At 49.1% G+C, this 13,685-nt stretch overlaps 2 protein-coding genes across 2 annotated transcripts; both read right to left on the bottom strand.

The window, feature by feature from the left end:
- Nucleotides 1-1,395: 1,395 nt before the first annotated feature.
- Nucleotides 1,396-2,075, bottom strand: LOC136468646 (uncharacterized). The gene is made up of 2 exons (XM_066467139.1): nucleotides 1,814-2,075; nucleotides 1,396-1,718 (listed from the first exon to the last, which is right to left on the bottom strand). Exons 1-2 carry the CDS (start codon nucleotides 2,073-2,075, stop codon nucleotides 1,396-1,398), a joined length of 585 nt encoding a protein of 194 aa, XP_066323236.1.
- Nucleotides 2,076-7,297: 5,222 nt separating this feature from the next.
- LOC136468645 (zinc finger BED domain-containing protein RICESLEEPER 2-like) lies at nucleotides 7,298-8,939 on the bottom strand. The gene is made up of 2 exons (XM_066467137.1): nucleotides 8,736-8,939; nucleotides 7,298-8,395 (listed from the first exon to the last, which is right to left on the bottom strand). Exons 1-2 carry the CDS (start codon nucleotides 8,937-8,939, stop codon nucleotides 7,298-7,300), a joined length of 1,302 nt encoding a protein of 433 aa, XP_066323234.1.
- Between the last annotated feature and the right edge of the window lie 4,746 nt (nucleotides 8,940-13,685).

Raw genomic sequence — 13,685 nt, 5'->3', positions numbered from 1 at the left:
ATGTTGTGGCCCATAAGTTCGAGTGCCCACTTGGAGATCTGCCCCATGGCATCGTGGTTGCGGATGATGTCCCTGAGCGGGTATGAAGTGACGACCGTGACTTCATGGTCGGTGAAGTAGTGTAGGAGCTTCCGGGTCACCATCAGCACGGCATATAGGAGTTTCTGCACCTGGGGGTACCAAACCTTGGGGTTAGTGAGTACCTCCCTGTTGAAGTATACGAGCCACTGGACCTTAAGGTGGTGTCTTGGCTCCTCCCTTTCGACAACTAGGGCGGCGCTTACCACATGGTTGCTATCCACGACATAGAGGAGGAGGGGTTCTCCCCGTTCGGGAGCAATGAGGATTGGGGCTAATGTTAGGGATGCTTTGAGGCTCTCTAGAGCCTACTAAGCTTCCTCAGTCCAGATGAAGGCGTCCGTCTTTTTGAGGAGCTTGTAGAGTGGCATCCCCCATTCGTCGAGCTAGGAGATGAATTGACTCAGGATAGCCAGACAACTGGTGAGCCTTTACACGTCATTGACATTGTGTATAGGGCCCATGTTGGAGATGGTTATGATTTTTTTGGGGTTGGCCTCGATGCTGCGCTTAGACACAATGTATCCTAGCAGCTTTCCCTTTGGAACCCTGAAAACACATTTCTCGGGATTCAGTCTGATGTTGAACCTTCGGAGGTTCATGAACATTGCAGTTAAGTTTGTGATCAGGTCGCAAGCTTGAGCCATTTTGACCACTATGTCATCAACATAGATGACGATTGTTGGTTTTGGCCGCTCGGCTTGATCAAGCTGATCGAGCGGGTTGATTTGGTCAGCGAAGCATTGCTGCATGCACCTTTAGTAGGTGGAGCTAGCATTCTTTAGATCGAAAGGCATGGTTACATAGCAGTATGAACCATACAGGGTGATGAATGAGGTTGCGAGCTGATCGGACTCTTTCATCGTGATCTGGTGATAGCCCGAGTAGGCATCCAAAAAAGGAGAGGATCTCACAACCCAAGGTGGAGTCAACTATCTGGTCTATGCACGGCAAAGGAAAGTGATCCTTTGGACATGCTTTGTTGAGGCCAGTATAATCAACACACATTCTCTATTTCCCGGGCTTATTTTTAATAAGAACGGGATTGGCAAGCCAGTTAGAGTGGAAAACCTCTTTGATTATTCTGGCTACCAGGAGTTTGGTGATTTCTTCACCTATGGCCCTACGCCTCTCATCGTCGAAGCGGCATAGGCGTTGCTTAGCAGATTTCGAGCCAGGGATGAGGTGCAGTGCGTGCTCGGCGACGTCCCGTGGTATGCCCGGCATGTCAGATGGCTTCCATGCAAAGACATCACGATTAGCATGCAGGAAGTCAACGAGCTCACATTCCTATTTGGCTAGAAGATGGGTCCCGATTCACACCATCTTGGTTGGGTTGGTGGGGTCGATTTCCACCGCCTTGGTTTCCTCGTGCAGGTGGAAGGCCATCGATGAGGTTGGTTTGTTGTAGTCCAAGACTGCTGGGGTCAATGACTCCCCAAGCCACGGGAGCTCGGACGAGTTGATGACCGCGATGGCGAGCTCAAAATGCTCGTGGTCGCACATAAAGGTGTGCGAGAAGGCATTGTTCATGGTGATAACGCCGTTTGGTCTTGGCATCTTCAGCTTGAGGTAGGTGTAGTTGGGGATTGCCATGAATTTAGCATAGCATGGCCGCCCCAAGATGGCGTGGTAGGACCCTGGGAAGTCTACCACTTCTAAGGTGAGGACCTCCGAGTGAAAGTTGGCTCGGTTGCAAACATGATGGTAGGTCGATCTGCCCGAGTGCGTATGCCTGCTCCCGGGATCACCCCATGGAAGGGAGAGCCCGCTAGGCGGAGTTCTGTTTGGGGGATGCGCATGGCGTCGAGGGTGTCGACGTAGAGGATGTTGAGGCCACTGCCTCCATCCATCAGCACCTTGGTGAGGTGCCTCTTGCGGATGATGGGGTTGACGACGAGTGGGTAGCATCCTGATCTCACGATGTGGGAGGGATGGTCCCTCTGATCGAAGGTGATTGGAGATTCTGACCAGCTACGAAAGGAGGGGATGGCCATCTCGGCGGTGCATGCCTCCCTTTAGCGCAAATTGTGCTGGCGCTTAGACTAGATGGCATCGGATCCACCGAAGATCATGATGCATTCCTTAGGGTCAGGGAAGCCGTCTCCATCTTTGCTCGCCACGCCTCCTTTCTTGGCTGTCGCCTCTTTGTTGTCTCCCTCTTTCGGCCCGTCGGCCTATTGGAGAAAACGTTTGAGGAGCTCGCAGTCTTTGTAGAGGTGTTTGATGGGGTAGGCATGGTTGATTCACGGGCTATCCATGAGCTTGTTGAAGTGGTTAGGTAGGTCCTGCTAGGACTGCTTGCCCGTGTGATCAGCTACGACGACCAACGTGGTGTTGTTCAGTTGGCACCAATCCTTTTTGTTCTTCTTACCCCTCTGTGTGGAGGGGCCCTCGTCTTAGTCCGTACGCTTGGCCTTGCCTTTGTCCTGGCCTCCATTGAAGACCGCTCTGACCACCTCCTCACCAGAGGCATGGTTAGTGGAGACATCGAGCAGGTCGTGGGTGGTATGAGGCTTTAGGTAGCCAAGCTTGTGGATCAGGGACTTGCATGTCATCCTAGAGAGGAATGCACTGATGACGTTCATGTTGACGACATCAGGGAGGGAGCTGCATCGTTGGGAGAACCTATGGATGTAATCCCATAGGGACCCGCTGGGCTCCTGTTGGCAGCTCTTGAGGTCCCAGGAGTTACCACGGTGGACATACATCCCCTGGAAATTTCTGGTGAAGACCCTCCTGAGGTCCGCCCAGTCACGGATGCTGTCGTGCGGGAGCAATTCGAGCCATGCCTGAACATGTTCCCCCACGTAGATGGGGGATATTAAATGATAAAAAGGTCATCATCCACCCCTCTGACTCGATAGGCGAGCCAAAAATCTTTGAGCCAAATACCAGGGTTCGTCTCCTCGGTGTACTTGTCGATGTTGGTGGGCGGTCGGAAGCATTGTGGGAACGACGCTCTCTGAATACGCCAGCCAAAGGCCCATGGTCTCGGGCCCTCAGGGCTAGGACTCTGGTTGTCTGGCCGGTGACCATGCCTAGGGCACGTTTCAGCGCTCCCCTTAATGGTTCGGCCAGGACCCGCGTCGCCTACCCCCATCGCCGCTCGGTGGATGTCATCATCATGCCAGGCCTGATGCCGATTGCTGATGATGCTGTGAGCGTCTTGGTGTGGACCGGGTCATTCGCGTACCGATGATCGGTGTGGAGTAGGTGCTAGGTCAGACCGCGATGTAGTCGCTACCTCCCGAGCCGCGCTTGGCGGCAGCAGCGGTGAGCGGATGGAGCGATCTATCTAGTGCGTCCCCACTCCCTCAGTGGGGAGAGAGGGTGCATGTCAGAGTCGCGATGCGGAGCTTTCTACCTGTTGAACAGCAGCGGCTTCTACCAGCGCTTAGAGGTTCTAGTAGACCGCCCGCTCCTAGAGGTCGATGGGCTCGGGAACGCCGCACAGAAGCATTGCCGCAGCAGCGATGTTCTGTCTAGCCTGAGCGAACTGTGGGGGGTCATTCCCCTGGTTCATGATGTCACGCTGGACCTGGCGGGCGTGACCCCGGGCACTGCCCGCCGTGTCATGCACATGGGGTGCAATGTGCTGCACCGAGCGCGTTGGCTTAGGCGGCGACTAGTTCTGCCGCCGTCGTCGTAGCTCCTTGGCATGCTCTTGTGCAAGCGCGAGGGCCCCCGCACATGGGTCTTGAGGGGTGTGAGTCTACACAGACTCTGCAACCACTGGTGGCTGCCCGGAGCGTCCGCCATAGTGCACTCCTAGGTTGGACGGTGGCTAGGCACCAGATCGCCGATGCTGCAGCCGTCACTCTCAACCTCGTCATCCAGGAGTTCGTGGAAAATGGTGGGAGCATAGCTCACCATTCCCACGGATTTGGATGTGAGAGGGGCGGCGCTAGCGTCCTTTGGAGCCCCTAAGCGCACGCATCCATAGGAAACACGAGGCCGTAGGGGAACCGGTCGCATGGTGTTTGCGGTGCGGACAATACGGTCCCTCCGGATAATCAGCGAGAGATAGTAAATAGAGAGTAAATAACAGTATGCACATTACTTATAGCGGGGTTTGAGCAGAGAGTTTGCTTAGAATGAAGTGCAGGTGCCTCATCGTTGAAGTCACTGCGCGTCCTGGAGCCGATGGAGGGCACCCCTCTAACGGGCGCCGGAACGAGTGCCTCCTCGCGGAGGTGTAGTATGCCGAGCCAGTCGGCGACAAAGTCTAGGCTTCTGAAGAGGAAGGCCTAGGATGGCTCAAAGATGGGTGGAACCCACATCCTAATAGATGGGAGTACGGGAAACTCCAGTGAGCCAAAGTGAGTCGTATCGCTTGAGCCTGCCATGGCGAAGGTGACGGAAAAGTGGGCCATCCGATGACCAAAAAGTGTGAACATACAACGTCTTCCCCACGGACGGCGCCAACTGTCGGTGCAGAAAGTGACCAACACATAAATATTTATAGTTTTGTCATACGTTGTGATCAGAGGTGGCCTAGCACTCAATGACACATGGTTTATACTAGTTCAGGCAACATGCCCAACGTCTAGTTTGAGTCAGTCGATGACTTTATTTCTGAGCCCAGGTGCTCGAAGTTTGCTGTGGGGTTACAAACGGAAGGAAGAAAGATGGGGGGGTACAAGAGGTCTGGTCGGACTCTGGTCTGAAAGGCCGAGAGTGATGAGAGCCCCACTATGTGCTAAGTGTTCGAGCGTATGCTCGGTATAACTTTAGAGTGTCTAAAGTTACAGAGGGTGAATCAATGTAGCTGAACTGATCTATCTTTTTGTTGGGATAGAGCGCATCCTCTTTTATAGATGAAGGGGATGGCCTTACAAGTGAGAGGGAGAGAGTACGTATGCTAAAGTCTTGCTGCCCACGCCGGTGGGTACAGGATGATGGTAGGTGCCCACAATACTATTTGATATCAGATGCATGTGGGAGGTTGCGTCGTCTTCTTTTGGTATGGCAGATGTCGGTGCCTGCCATACTGTTAATGCCGAGAGGCATATAAGGGGTTTTACCAAGTTCGCCTGGTATGGTAAATGTCGGCGCCCACAATACTGTTTGATGCCCAGAGGCATGTGGGGGAGCCTTATCGTGATTGATCGGTATGGGTGTTGATGACACACACAATACTATAGGGAAAATATCGACGTCTACAACACTGCTTGGGTTCTGTCATGCCAGGGAGGTCGTAGGGTACTGTCCTGCAGGTGTATAGGGTACGTTCCTCGGTATTGCGGTTTGACTTGGGTGCCCTGCCTTACTTTCTCTATCTATTTCCTGGTCCTTACCGAGCGGGCGTCCCCGGTCGGTTGGTCCTAGTCAGCTCTGATTGCGCCAGTTGGAGAAGAGCAGTGGACAGGGGATTGGCGCATCCCTAGTCGGAGACGCGGGTCAGAGTCAAAAACGGTGTTTGGCCAGGCCTTCCAGTCGGAGAGGCTATCCGGAGGTGGGCCGGTGTCGGAAGCGATTGCTGTTCCTTCTTTGTGAGGCCTTCCGGTCGGACTGGAGTCGGAAGCAGGCGCCGTTCCTCCTCAGCCAGGCCTTTCGGTCGAAGATTAGATTGTCCTTCTAGTTTGTCGTTTAGGTGCTTTGGGCCGGCCCATGAGTTACACGTTGCTCGCAACGTTTGTCTGTTGGGCCGAGCCTTTATTGGGAAGCCGGTCCATGAGGGACCCCGGGTTTATGAACCCAAAAAGTATATTACAGCAGCGGACTCTAAACTATTTCAATGTTTCTATCTAGGCTCCTAAACTACAAAATTATATCTCTAGAACCTTGACCCTAGACTATTTAAGTACCACTCTAAATTAGCCACAGAGTTTATTAGTTGATGTGATGCTTTAGCATGGAACTGACACATGGATCCAAAGCTTACAATTACATGGACAATCCTTAAGCTATTACATGATTCTCGTCTAAGTCTTCGAAATTGCAAATTTGAATTCCTATAATTTCTTAAATTGACGGCCTTGATGCACCTAGATGTGATACCAAACTCTTCGTAGCACTATATAGTGTTTTGGCATGTAATTTTCCTATACAAAGAAAACTTCAAACATTCGATCGTACCTATCACATACTATGCTACATTATTATTAGACTTTGTTTCACAGGCCTTTTTTAAAAAGCAAGTATAATAAAAAGGTTGTAGGTAGATTGAATGTTGAGATGGAGGAGAAATGAAAGAAGAGAGAAGATAAGCGAACTGTACGTTTACATTCAACTTAGACACAAAAATCAAGAACATTTGTGAGAGAAATAAGTAGATCATAGGTGAGCTAACCACTTATATAAGTGAACTGATATATAAACTATAATATCAATACAAAACCGGGAGCGGGTTCTATTATTAGCCTCGTTCTTAGGGGCTTCATTATTTTACTTCTCTATCTTTTTAGGTAAAGCTTTTGTCAAAAACTAACTCAAGAGAAGCTTCAAAGAGATATTTTTTTTGTTTTATATGGTATATAAATAAGGACAAAGTCACTTAAACATAGACTTTTTTTTGTTTTTCTAATTTGTTGGATGAAGTCGATTTGCAAATTAGGAGTACAAATAGGGTCCATGGTCCAAGCGAATCATGCAAGCAAGGAACCCCTGGGGTCTGGGCTCTGGTAGCCGATATATATGGTCATCGGGCCAGCCTGGCTTGGCACGGCCCGGGCATGGGCCAGGCATGGCCCACTGGTGTTGGGCCGGCACGGCACGCCGTGCCCCCCCGTGCCGTGCCTTACCGGGCCTCGTGCCCCGTTGACAGCCCAAGCACAACCCCTCGGGCTAAAATTCGGGCTGTGCCGCCCGCACAGCCCGACCAAAACTTGCGGGCCGTGCCAGCCCACAACCTGAATTGTAGAAAACCGCTCATCAGATTCTTAATCAACAGCACATTCATAATTTTGACAAGTCATTCACAGAATCACAAAAACAACTTAACTATTTAACAACTTAATAGCAAGACTCAAACACAGCAAAAGACAGAGATTTAAAGATAGAAATGAGCTGTGTGCAATGCTACCTCATTAAAAACCTTTTTGGGTAAAACTCACCCTTGTGAGAAACCCTAGAAAGAGAAAAAGAGTGCAGCATAGCTCTTATAATGTTCAAATGTTCACAATACAAATACTAGATACAAGCATCATGTCTCAACTCTCAAGCCTCACAGGTCTCAATCTCAACTCTCTCAAACTGAACTCTCAACTCTCAGCTCTCAGGTAGCAGCAGAAGCAGAAGCAACAGAAGCACTTGTAGATGTGCTAGCAGAAAGAGGCCCAGATCCATCTTCAGGAACATCAAGATACATATTCTCAAAGGACTCTGCCAGCTCTTGGTTGTCAGTAGAATGTTGAAGTCTTCTATCACCTAGCTCCCAGTCCTTGATGCAAGCAAGCATCTCCACATGTTCAGGCAGAAGTCTTCGACGCCGCTCCTCAATAATCCTTCCTGTTAAACTGAAACATGATTCTAAAGAGACAGTAGAAACAGGAACAGCTATAATATCTCTTGCTATTATAGAAAGAACATGATAGGTTAGTTTGTGGTCACGCCACCAGAGAAGCAAATCAAAATCATCCTCATATGCAGTGACATTGTCACTATCCAGATAAGTTATGAGCTCACAAGCAACAGAGGTAGCAGATTGAGTTGAAGTGGAGATAGAGGTAGGGGGAGGAGGACCAACAATAGCTGATGATCCAGGGCCACCAAAGATCCTTCTCCATGCTTGTTTCCTCTTACCTGAGTTGACTGCAGGATGTGCAGGCCTTTGAGACCTTGTAGAACCATACTTGCTGTCATACTTGGCAAATAACTTGTAAATTTCAGTTTTAACATCAGCATAATATTTACTATAATCAACACTAATGTTCTCTTTAAGTATTACCAGCACATTAAACAAACCTCTCAACTTAGCTCTAGGATCAAGAATGAAAGCAATAGAATATAACAGAGGTATATTTTCCCAATACTTAAGATATTTAAGCTTCATAGGATAGACAACAGCCATTAGATTTTGATCTTTTTCACTTTCATGCAAATGATGAGCAATGTCAAGCATATGGTGCAGAATTAGTAGACTAGTTGGATAGTAAACACCAGATAGAACACATGTTGATTCATAAAATAATTCCAGGAACTTCAATATCTTGGCAGCAATGAGCCAATGTCTTGGAGTCAACAATGTGCAGCCAAAATTTGCATTAATGAACACAGAAAAAACCTCCTTGTAAGGTAGCAAGTGTTTAAGCATAAGGTATGTAGCATTCCATCTCACATCCATATCTAAACCAAATTTTCTAGGTCTAACACCCTGAGCATTGCAATAATTCTTAAACATGGCAATTATGTGATTAGATGAATTTAAGAAGTTAATAGCAGTTCTAAAATCCTCTATGTAAGTTTTAAATCTCTTTAAACCAGATTTCACCATCAGGATTGTAGGATAGCCTAGATTGAACCCTAGCACGTTGATCAGTTTTCTGCCTACAAGAGTTCTAGTGCCTCTTCAAGTGACCAGTGCCAGCACTAGATCTAGCAGACAAGGTTGACTTACACATTTTACATTTAGCTTTAGTGCAAATCTGTACTCCATTCACAGTCTCAAATATCTCTTCAAAATCATCCTAGACAGGAGATTTGCGCTTACCAACCTTACCATTACCAGCGGCAGCAACAGATGGAACAGAGCCGTTGGAGTTGGAGCCGACCGGGTTTGCAAACGCTGTCGCCCCTTCACCACCGTCACCGTCTCCGAGATCAACACCGAACAACGCAGCAGCGTCATCACGGATGTCGTCGTCGTTCTCGCCCTCAGGGACCATGCCAGACGGAAGCTCGCCATCGTCTTCAGCCATGTCCGCCTCTCTAGCACTGTACCTCAACGGTGCGGGTGGCCGCCTTGCTCCTCGCTCTATGCCACAGCTAGAGCTTGAAGCATCGGCTACCGACCTGCGAAGGAGGAAGGAATAGATCAGTTAGAGATCTCATCAAAAAAAGGAGAAAGACGGGGATTAGGGTTAGCCGGTTAGGGTTAGGGTTAGGTGCTTACCTTCACAACCGAAGCCCGGTGCTGGAGAAGAAGACGACGATGGCCCCACGGCCAGAGAAGACGACACAAGGTCAGCAAGGAAGGCGAGCGGTGGCGGAGGGACAAACGGGGTCAACAAACTCACATAATCACCGAGATCTAGAGGGGAGAAAGGTAGAGGGAGAAGGGAGAGGTAGAGAGGGTGGGGAGCATGCCGGCGGCGGCGGTTCGAGGTCACCGGAGTCGGGGTCGACGATGGCACAGTGGATACGGCGAGGCGAGGCGACTGGCTGTAGGCGAGAGTGCGAGCGGTGGCTGCGGCGCAGTGGACTGGAGAGTGGAGAGGAGTCAATCGAGTGATTTTGGTTTAGGGTTTGTGAGGGGCGTCGGCTGCCTCGCGCTTATATGGCAGGGGGAGGCCAAAGCGCCGTTGGCCGCTGGGCCGCTAGCAGGCCGCGCGGGAGCTGCTACCGGGCCGACCTCGGGCCGCCTGCTTATTACCGTGCCGGGCCGTGCCAGCCCGCGGGCTTGCGCGACGGCCCAGGCACAGCCTGTAGCTGCGTGCCGGGCCAGCCCGGGCCCAGAGACCCTCATGCCGGGCCGGACTCGTGTTGGGCCAAATTAGCGGGCCGTGGGCCGGGCTACTGGGCCTCGGGCTGTATGGCCAAGTATAGTAGCCGGTATGGCGGTATCTCTCCAGGTGCACGATTCTTCTCCCACATGCAGATGGTCCCCCATTTGTCGTGTCGTTTTGTTAAACTCTCTCTTTGTTTCTTTCTTCAAATCAAATGTTAGAACCGACGATCCTTCACGCATTCAGGCCCTTTTTCAAAGACACAAAGAAAAATTGAAATCAATATTTCTAGAGGATTGGACTGGGCTCTCTCTTTCTTCTTGTGTTTTGTACTTTTGTTTGTGCTGTGAGAAGAGAGTTCTGAAGCCAGTTTTTCCAGATGCTAAGGCCCATGTGCCAAGTGGGCTTAGCTAATCGGGCCAGGTCCATACAAACAAACGGGCATTCTTCCAGTTCTTTAGAGTCGTAGTAAGCAGTCAACATCTATTCTTTGTTTCTGACCACTGACCTGTCGTTAATTAATGTGTTCATTCATACCGTCATCTGAGAAGTCTTGATCGAACATGAAAATAACATGGCAGCACAAGAACATCATATTCACAAAACTGATCACAAATCAAGACGAGCGCATACCAGTTCACATGAAAATTCAAAAAAAATTGCCGGCCTCTCACTTCACATTGCCGTCAGAAGAGACCACCATTCCCACGCACTGCTGATTCTGCTTCTGACTCTTGGGTGCGTCCTCAGGCCTCACTCCGAACGCCACGCTGGTACTCGATGATGCGCACCGTCCTCCCGTTCATCGCCAAGAGCCGGCAGAGGCCGCCGCCGCAGCCTGCATGGTAGAATAAGGTGACACTCTACAGGTGGTTCAGAACGCAGTCGGCATACCATATCTACCTGCCCCCCCAGAGGCCAGAAATGTCACCATGTTCCGGATCTCATCCGTCGGCTGTGCTTCCTCTCCGCCATCTCACTGTGACCACAAGTCTCATCTCCTCTCACGGTGTCCATCCAAGCCACGGCGCCGCTTTCTTCACTGACAGGGTATGGTGCAGTCGTCGAGCGCGCGTAGTCCTCGCTCCGCAACCGCGTCGCCGGCGGCTTGGGCTGAGCTTCTCTTCGCCTCCGGTGGTGGCGGGGGTGGGGGGAAGAGGGGGGGGGGGGGGGGGGGGGTATGGTTCAATCGGAGATGCAAAGATCGATCGGTTTGGGAATACGAGGAAGGGGGGCAGAGCAGTTGTGGCTGGCGGGTGTTTTTCCCGCCAGATCGTGCAATGCGCGCCATTTTGTATAGCTGAGCCGGGCTGCTGGTTGGCCCATTTATAACTTATACATAGCCCAATTAGCTTCCCGCAAAAGGAAAAGAAAACGTACGAGATTCTTGAAAACACCTCTTGCAACGAGATCTTATACAACGTTGTGCTGTTACCGTACGGTGCCAATGAGATGCATTCACTTGGACCAGAAACCAACGCAAAAATGTGCCATTTGGCCTGTCTTTCAGAGAAAAGAAAGTATAGTCTCATCGATGGGGTTACCAGGACTTTTTTTTTAGAAAAGAGACTTGCCACAAAAAACAAAAATTAGAATTTTATATCTACTACTTAAAATGTTGTGGCATAAGGTGCTCATACTTTATCGTTATCTGCATGCCATTACCGTCAAATTTAACGATAATGGCAACTAACCGAGGGATGAAAAGACGACCCTGCCCTTGGTTCAGGTCACATTAAAAAAATTCATGGTTTCGCTACTTGCCACTTGGATGGCACATCTCTCCTGGCTCCTGCTGCTGAAGAGTAGACCCATCCTATTAGTCTCCCCTCTCCTCTCCTCTCCCTCCTCCAACCTAATTGCCCTTGTTGTCACGCTAGATGAATAGAGAAACACTAGGAACTCTAGTAGAAAAGCAAAACATCCGACCATAACTTTTTGAGCCTCGATCATTGTTGACAACAATAGCTGTTGGATCTAACTTTACTTTGAAAGTACCCATCTCTGCCATTATATAAACCAATCAGGTTATTATTGAAGACAGCCCAAAATAACCATTAAGTTTGTAACTAGCTATCCGCATGTATATCATTAAGTACTCACAGGATGATGAGCTAGTCTGTTGGTGTTCGTATTAGAAGCTTTATTTGGTTCTGAAAACAAATGCCAGTAATTAGTTCGTTAGAGTACGACGGCAGGTTTTGGCACACTCTAAAAGTATAATAACCTAACCTCTGTGAAAGAGAAAATGCCGTTTTGATTTGTGATTTTGCGATAGCTGTGCTGTGCTCCTGTACTATATATATATGTACCGTCATGTCACTTTGAGTCTTTAACCCCTTTATTAATCCAGCTCAACGTTGTTATTTTCTTTGTAACCATTTGTGTGGTAGACCATTCAATAGCTAGGCTGCGGTGAGCTTTAGCTTGGACCTGACGTTGCCTTTTTGACCTGTTTAACTGCGTGGAAAGAGTCATCATAGAAAGAGACGAGCTTCAATTCTCGATCGCAGCGTACTACTAAAATCATTCTAGTACAAATCAAAATCCAGCGGTTAAAATTACTCCAACATGGAAGTGACCAAAAGTCCAAAACTACCCACTAGTAATGAACCACTGGCCAGTTTTTTTTTTCTATCTAAAAAAAAAATTACCACCGGCCGCTTGCCGCTTGCGTGCATCCACAATGAGGTGTGCATACTGATACTACAGTGCAAATCTCCCTGCAGCTGTGTGACCGTGTCAGTGCACAAACGGGCAGAGGTAACGACAAGTGGTTAGCTGGTTTTACTGCAACGACGAGTTGACGACCCGCGCATCGGGCGGCCGGTCTCTTTCGTCGGAGACATAGCCGTTGTAGGGGAGGCAAAAGGCAAAGGCAACACGACAGGCACACGTGTCCCCTTCCCCTGGGGCTCCGCTTACTGATACGCACACACGCCAGACTCCTCCGTCCACAAGCAAAGCTGTGAAATGAACTGCTGCGCCTACGCTGGTTAATAACAAAAACAGCAGAGTAGATTTGTTTAAAAAGTAAACACGGCGCTAATCACTCAGACCTTGTTTGGATGCATGTGTATCTATTTCAATTCATATGTGTTGGAGTGGATTGAAAATTAAAAAACTTGGGGCCTGTTCGGTTAGCGTAGAATGAGGCCAGGAATTATTCCGGCTAATCAATGCTATACAAATCAGACATTCGTTCGGAATCGTTCTAGGTGCCCGTCCGAGGTAACCAAACAAATCTTTGATATGATTCCACTCTAATTCACCTCAAAACATGTGGATTAAAATAAATACATGCGCATCCGAATAAGACCTCGGCGAGCTACCCGTCCCCCGCGTGTGAAAGCTTTGACCTCGTCGATGGATCACACAGGCACAGGTCACAGGACAGGACAGGAGATAAGATAACCCAGAATTAGAAGGACGTCATCTGATCATCAGCAGCACGACACCGTCGGAAGAAGGAAAAAAGAAAAGGAAGAAATGCAAAAGTTAAAAGGGTTGTTCAAGGTGTTAATAATCTGGATAAGTAATAATATAGGTAGAGGGATCGTAGCGGTAGCGCGACAGTTATGACTCTGACTTTGGCGTCGTCGTCGTCGCTCGGCTACTCGCACGTGGGGCCCGCCAAGTCTCTTCACCTCACTCTCAGCCCACCAGCCGGTCAGAACTTATTCATTATATATTCAGAGGAAATGGAGGGAGCAGTAATATATTGCTTGTCAGATATATCTGTTGGTGCTTTGACGAGGTCCACGGAGAAGAAGCATTGCGCCGTAGGCAATGCACATGTAGAGATCTCAAGAGATTTTTTTTTTTTAAAGTCCACATGCTGTTCATCATGGTGTGTTTTCACCAAAATCACAACTGCGAATGCCCAACACCGTATGCATACAAAAAATTAAGAATTATACTTGGAGTCCGATCAATCAAAATAACATTGTACAGTAAAAGACAAGCATATATGCCACACTCATTTGATCAACGTGCGAG

This window comes from Miscanthus floridulus, chromosome 8 (assembly GCF_019320115.1).
Source record: "Miscanthus floridulus cultivar M001 chromosome 8, ASM1932011v1, whole genome shotgun sequence".
Lineage (NCBI taxonomy): Eukaryota > Viridiplantae > Streptophyta > Magnoliopsida > Poales > Poaceae > Miscanthus > Miscanthus floridulus.
This window is presented reverse-complemented; position numbering and strand designations above follow the sequence as displayed.

Excerpts from the sequence above, each read along its gene's own strand:
- LOC136468646 (XM_066467139.1), bottom strand. The coding sequence starts at position 2,075 with ATGGCCATCCCCTCCTTTCGTAGCTGGTCAGAATCTCCAATCACCTTC. Across the intron at positions 1,719-1,813 it reads TGGGGTGATCCCGGGAGCAG|GGTCCTACCACGCCATCTTG; the intron begins GCATACGCACTC and ends TAGACTTCCCAG.
- LOC136468645 (XM_066467137.1), bottom strand. The coding sequence starts at position 8,939 with ATGGCTGAAGACGATGGCGAGCTTCCGTCTGGCATGGTCCCTGAGGGC. Across the intron at positions 8,396-8,735 it reads CTGCCGCTGGTAATGGTAAG|GGTGTTAGACCTAGAAAATT; the intron begins GTTGGTAAGCGC and ends TGCAATGCTCAG.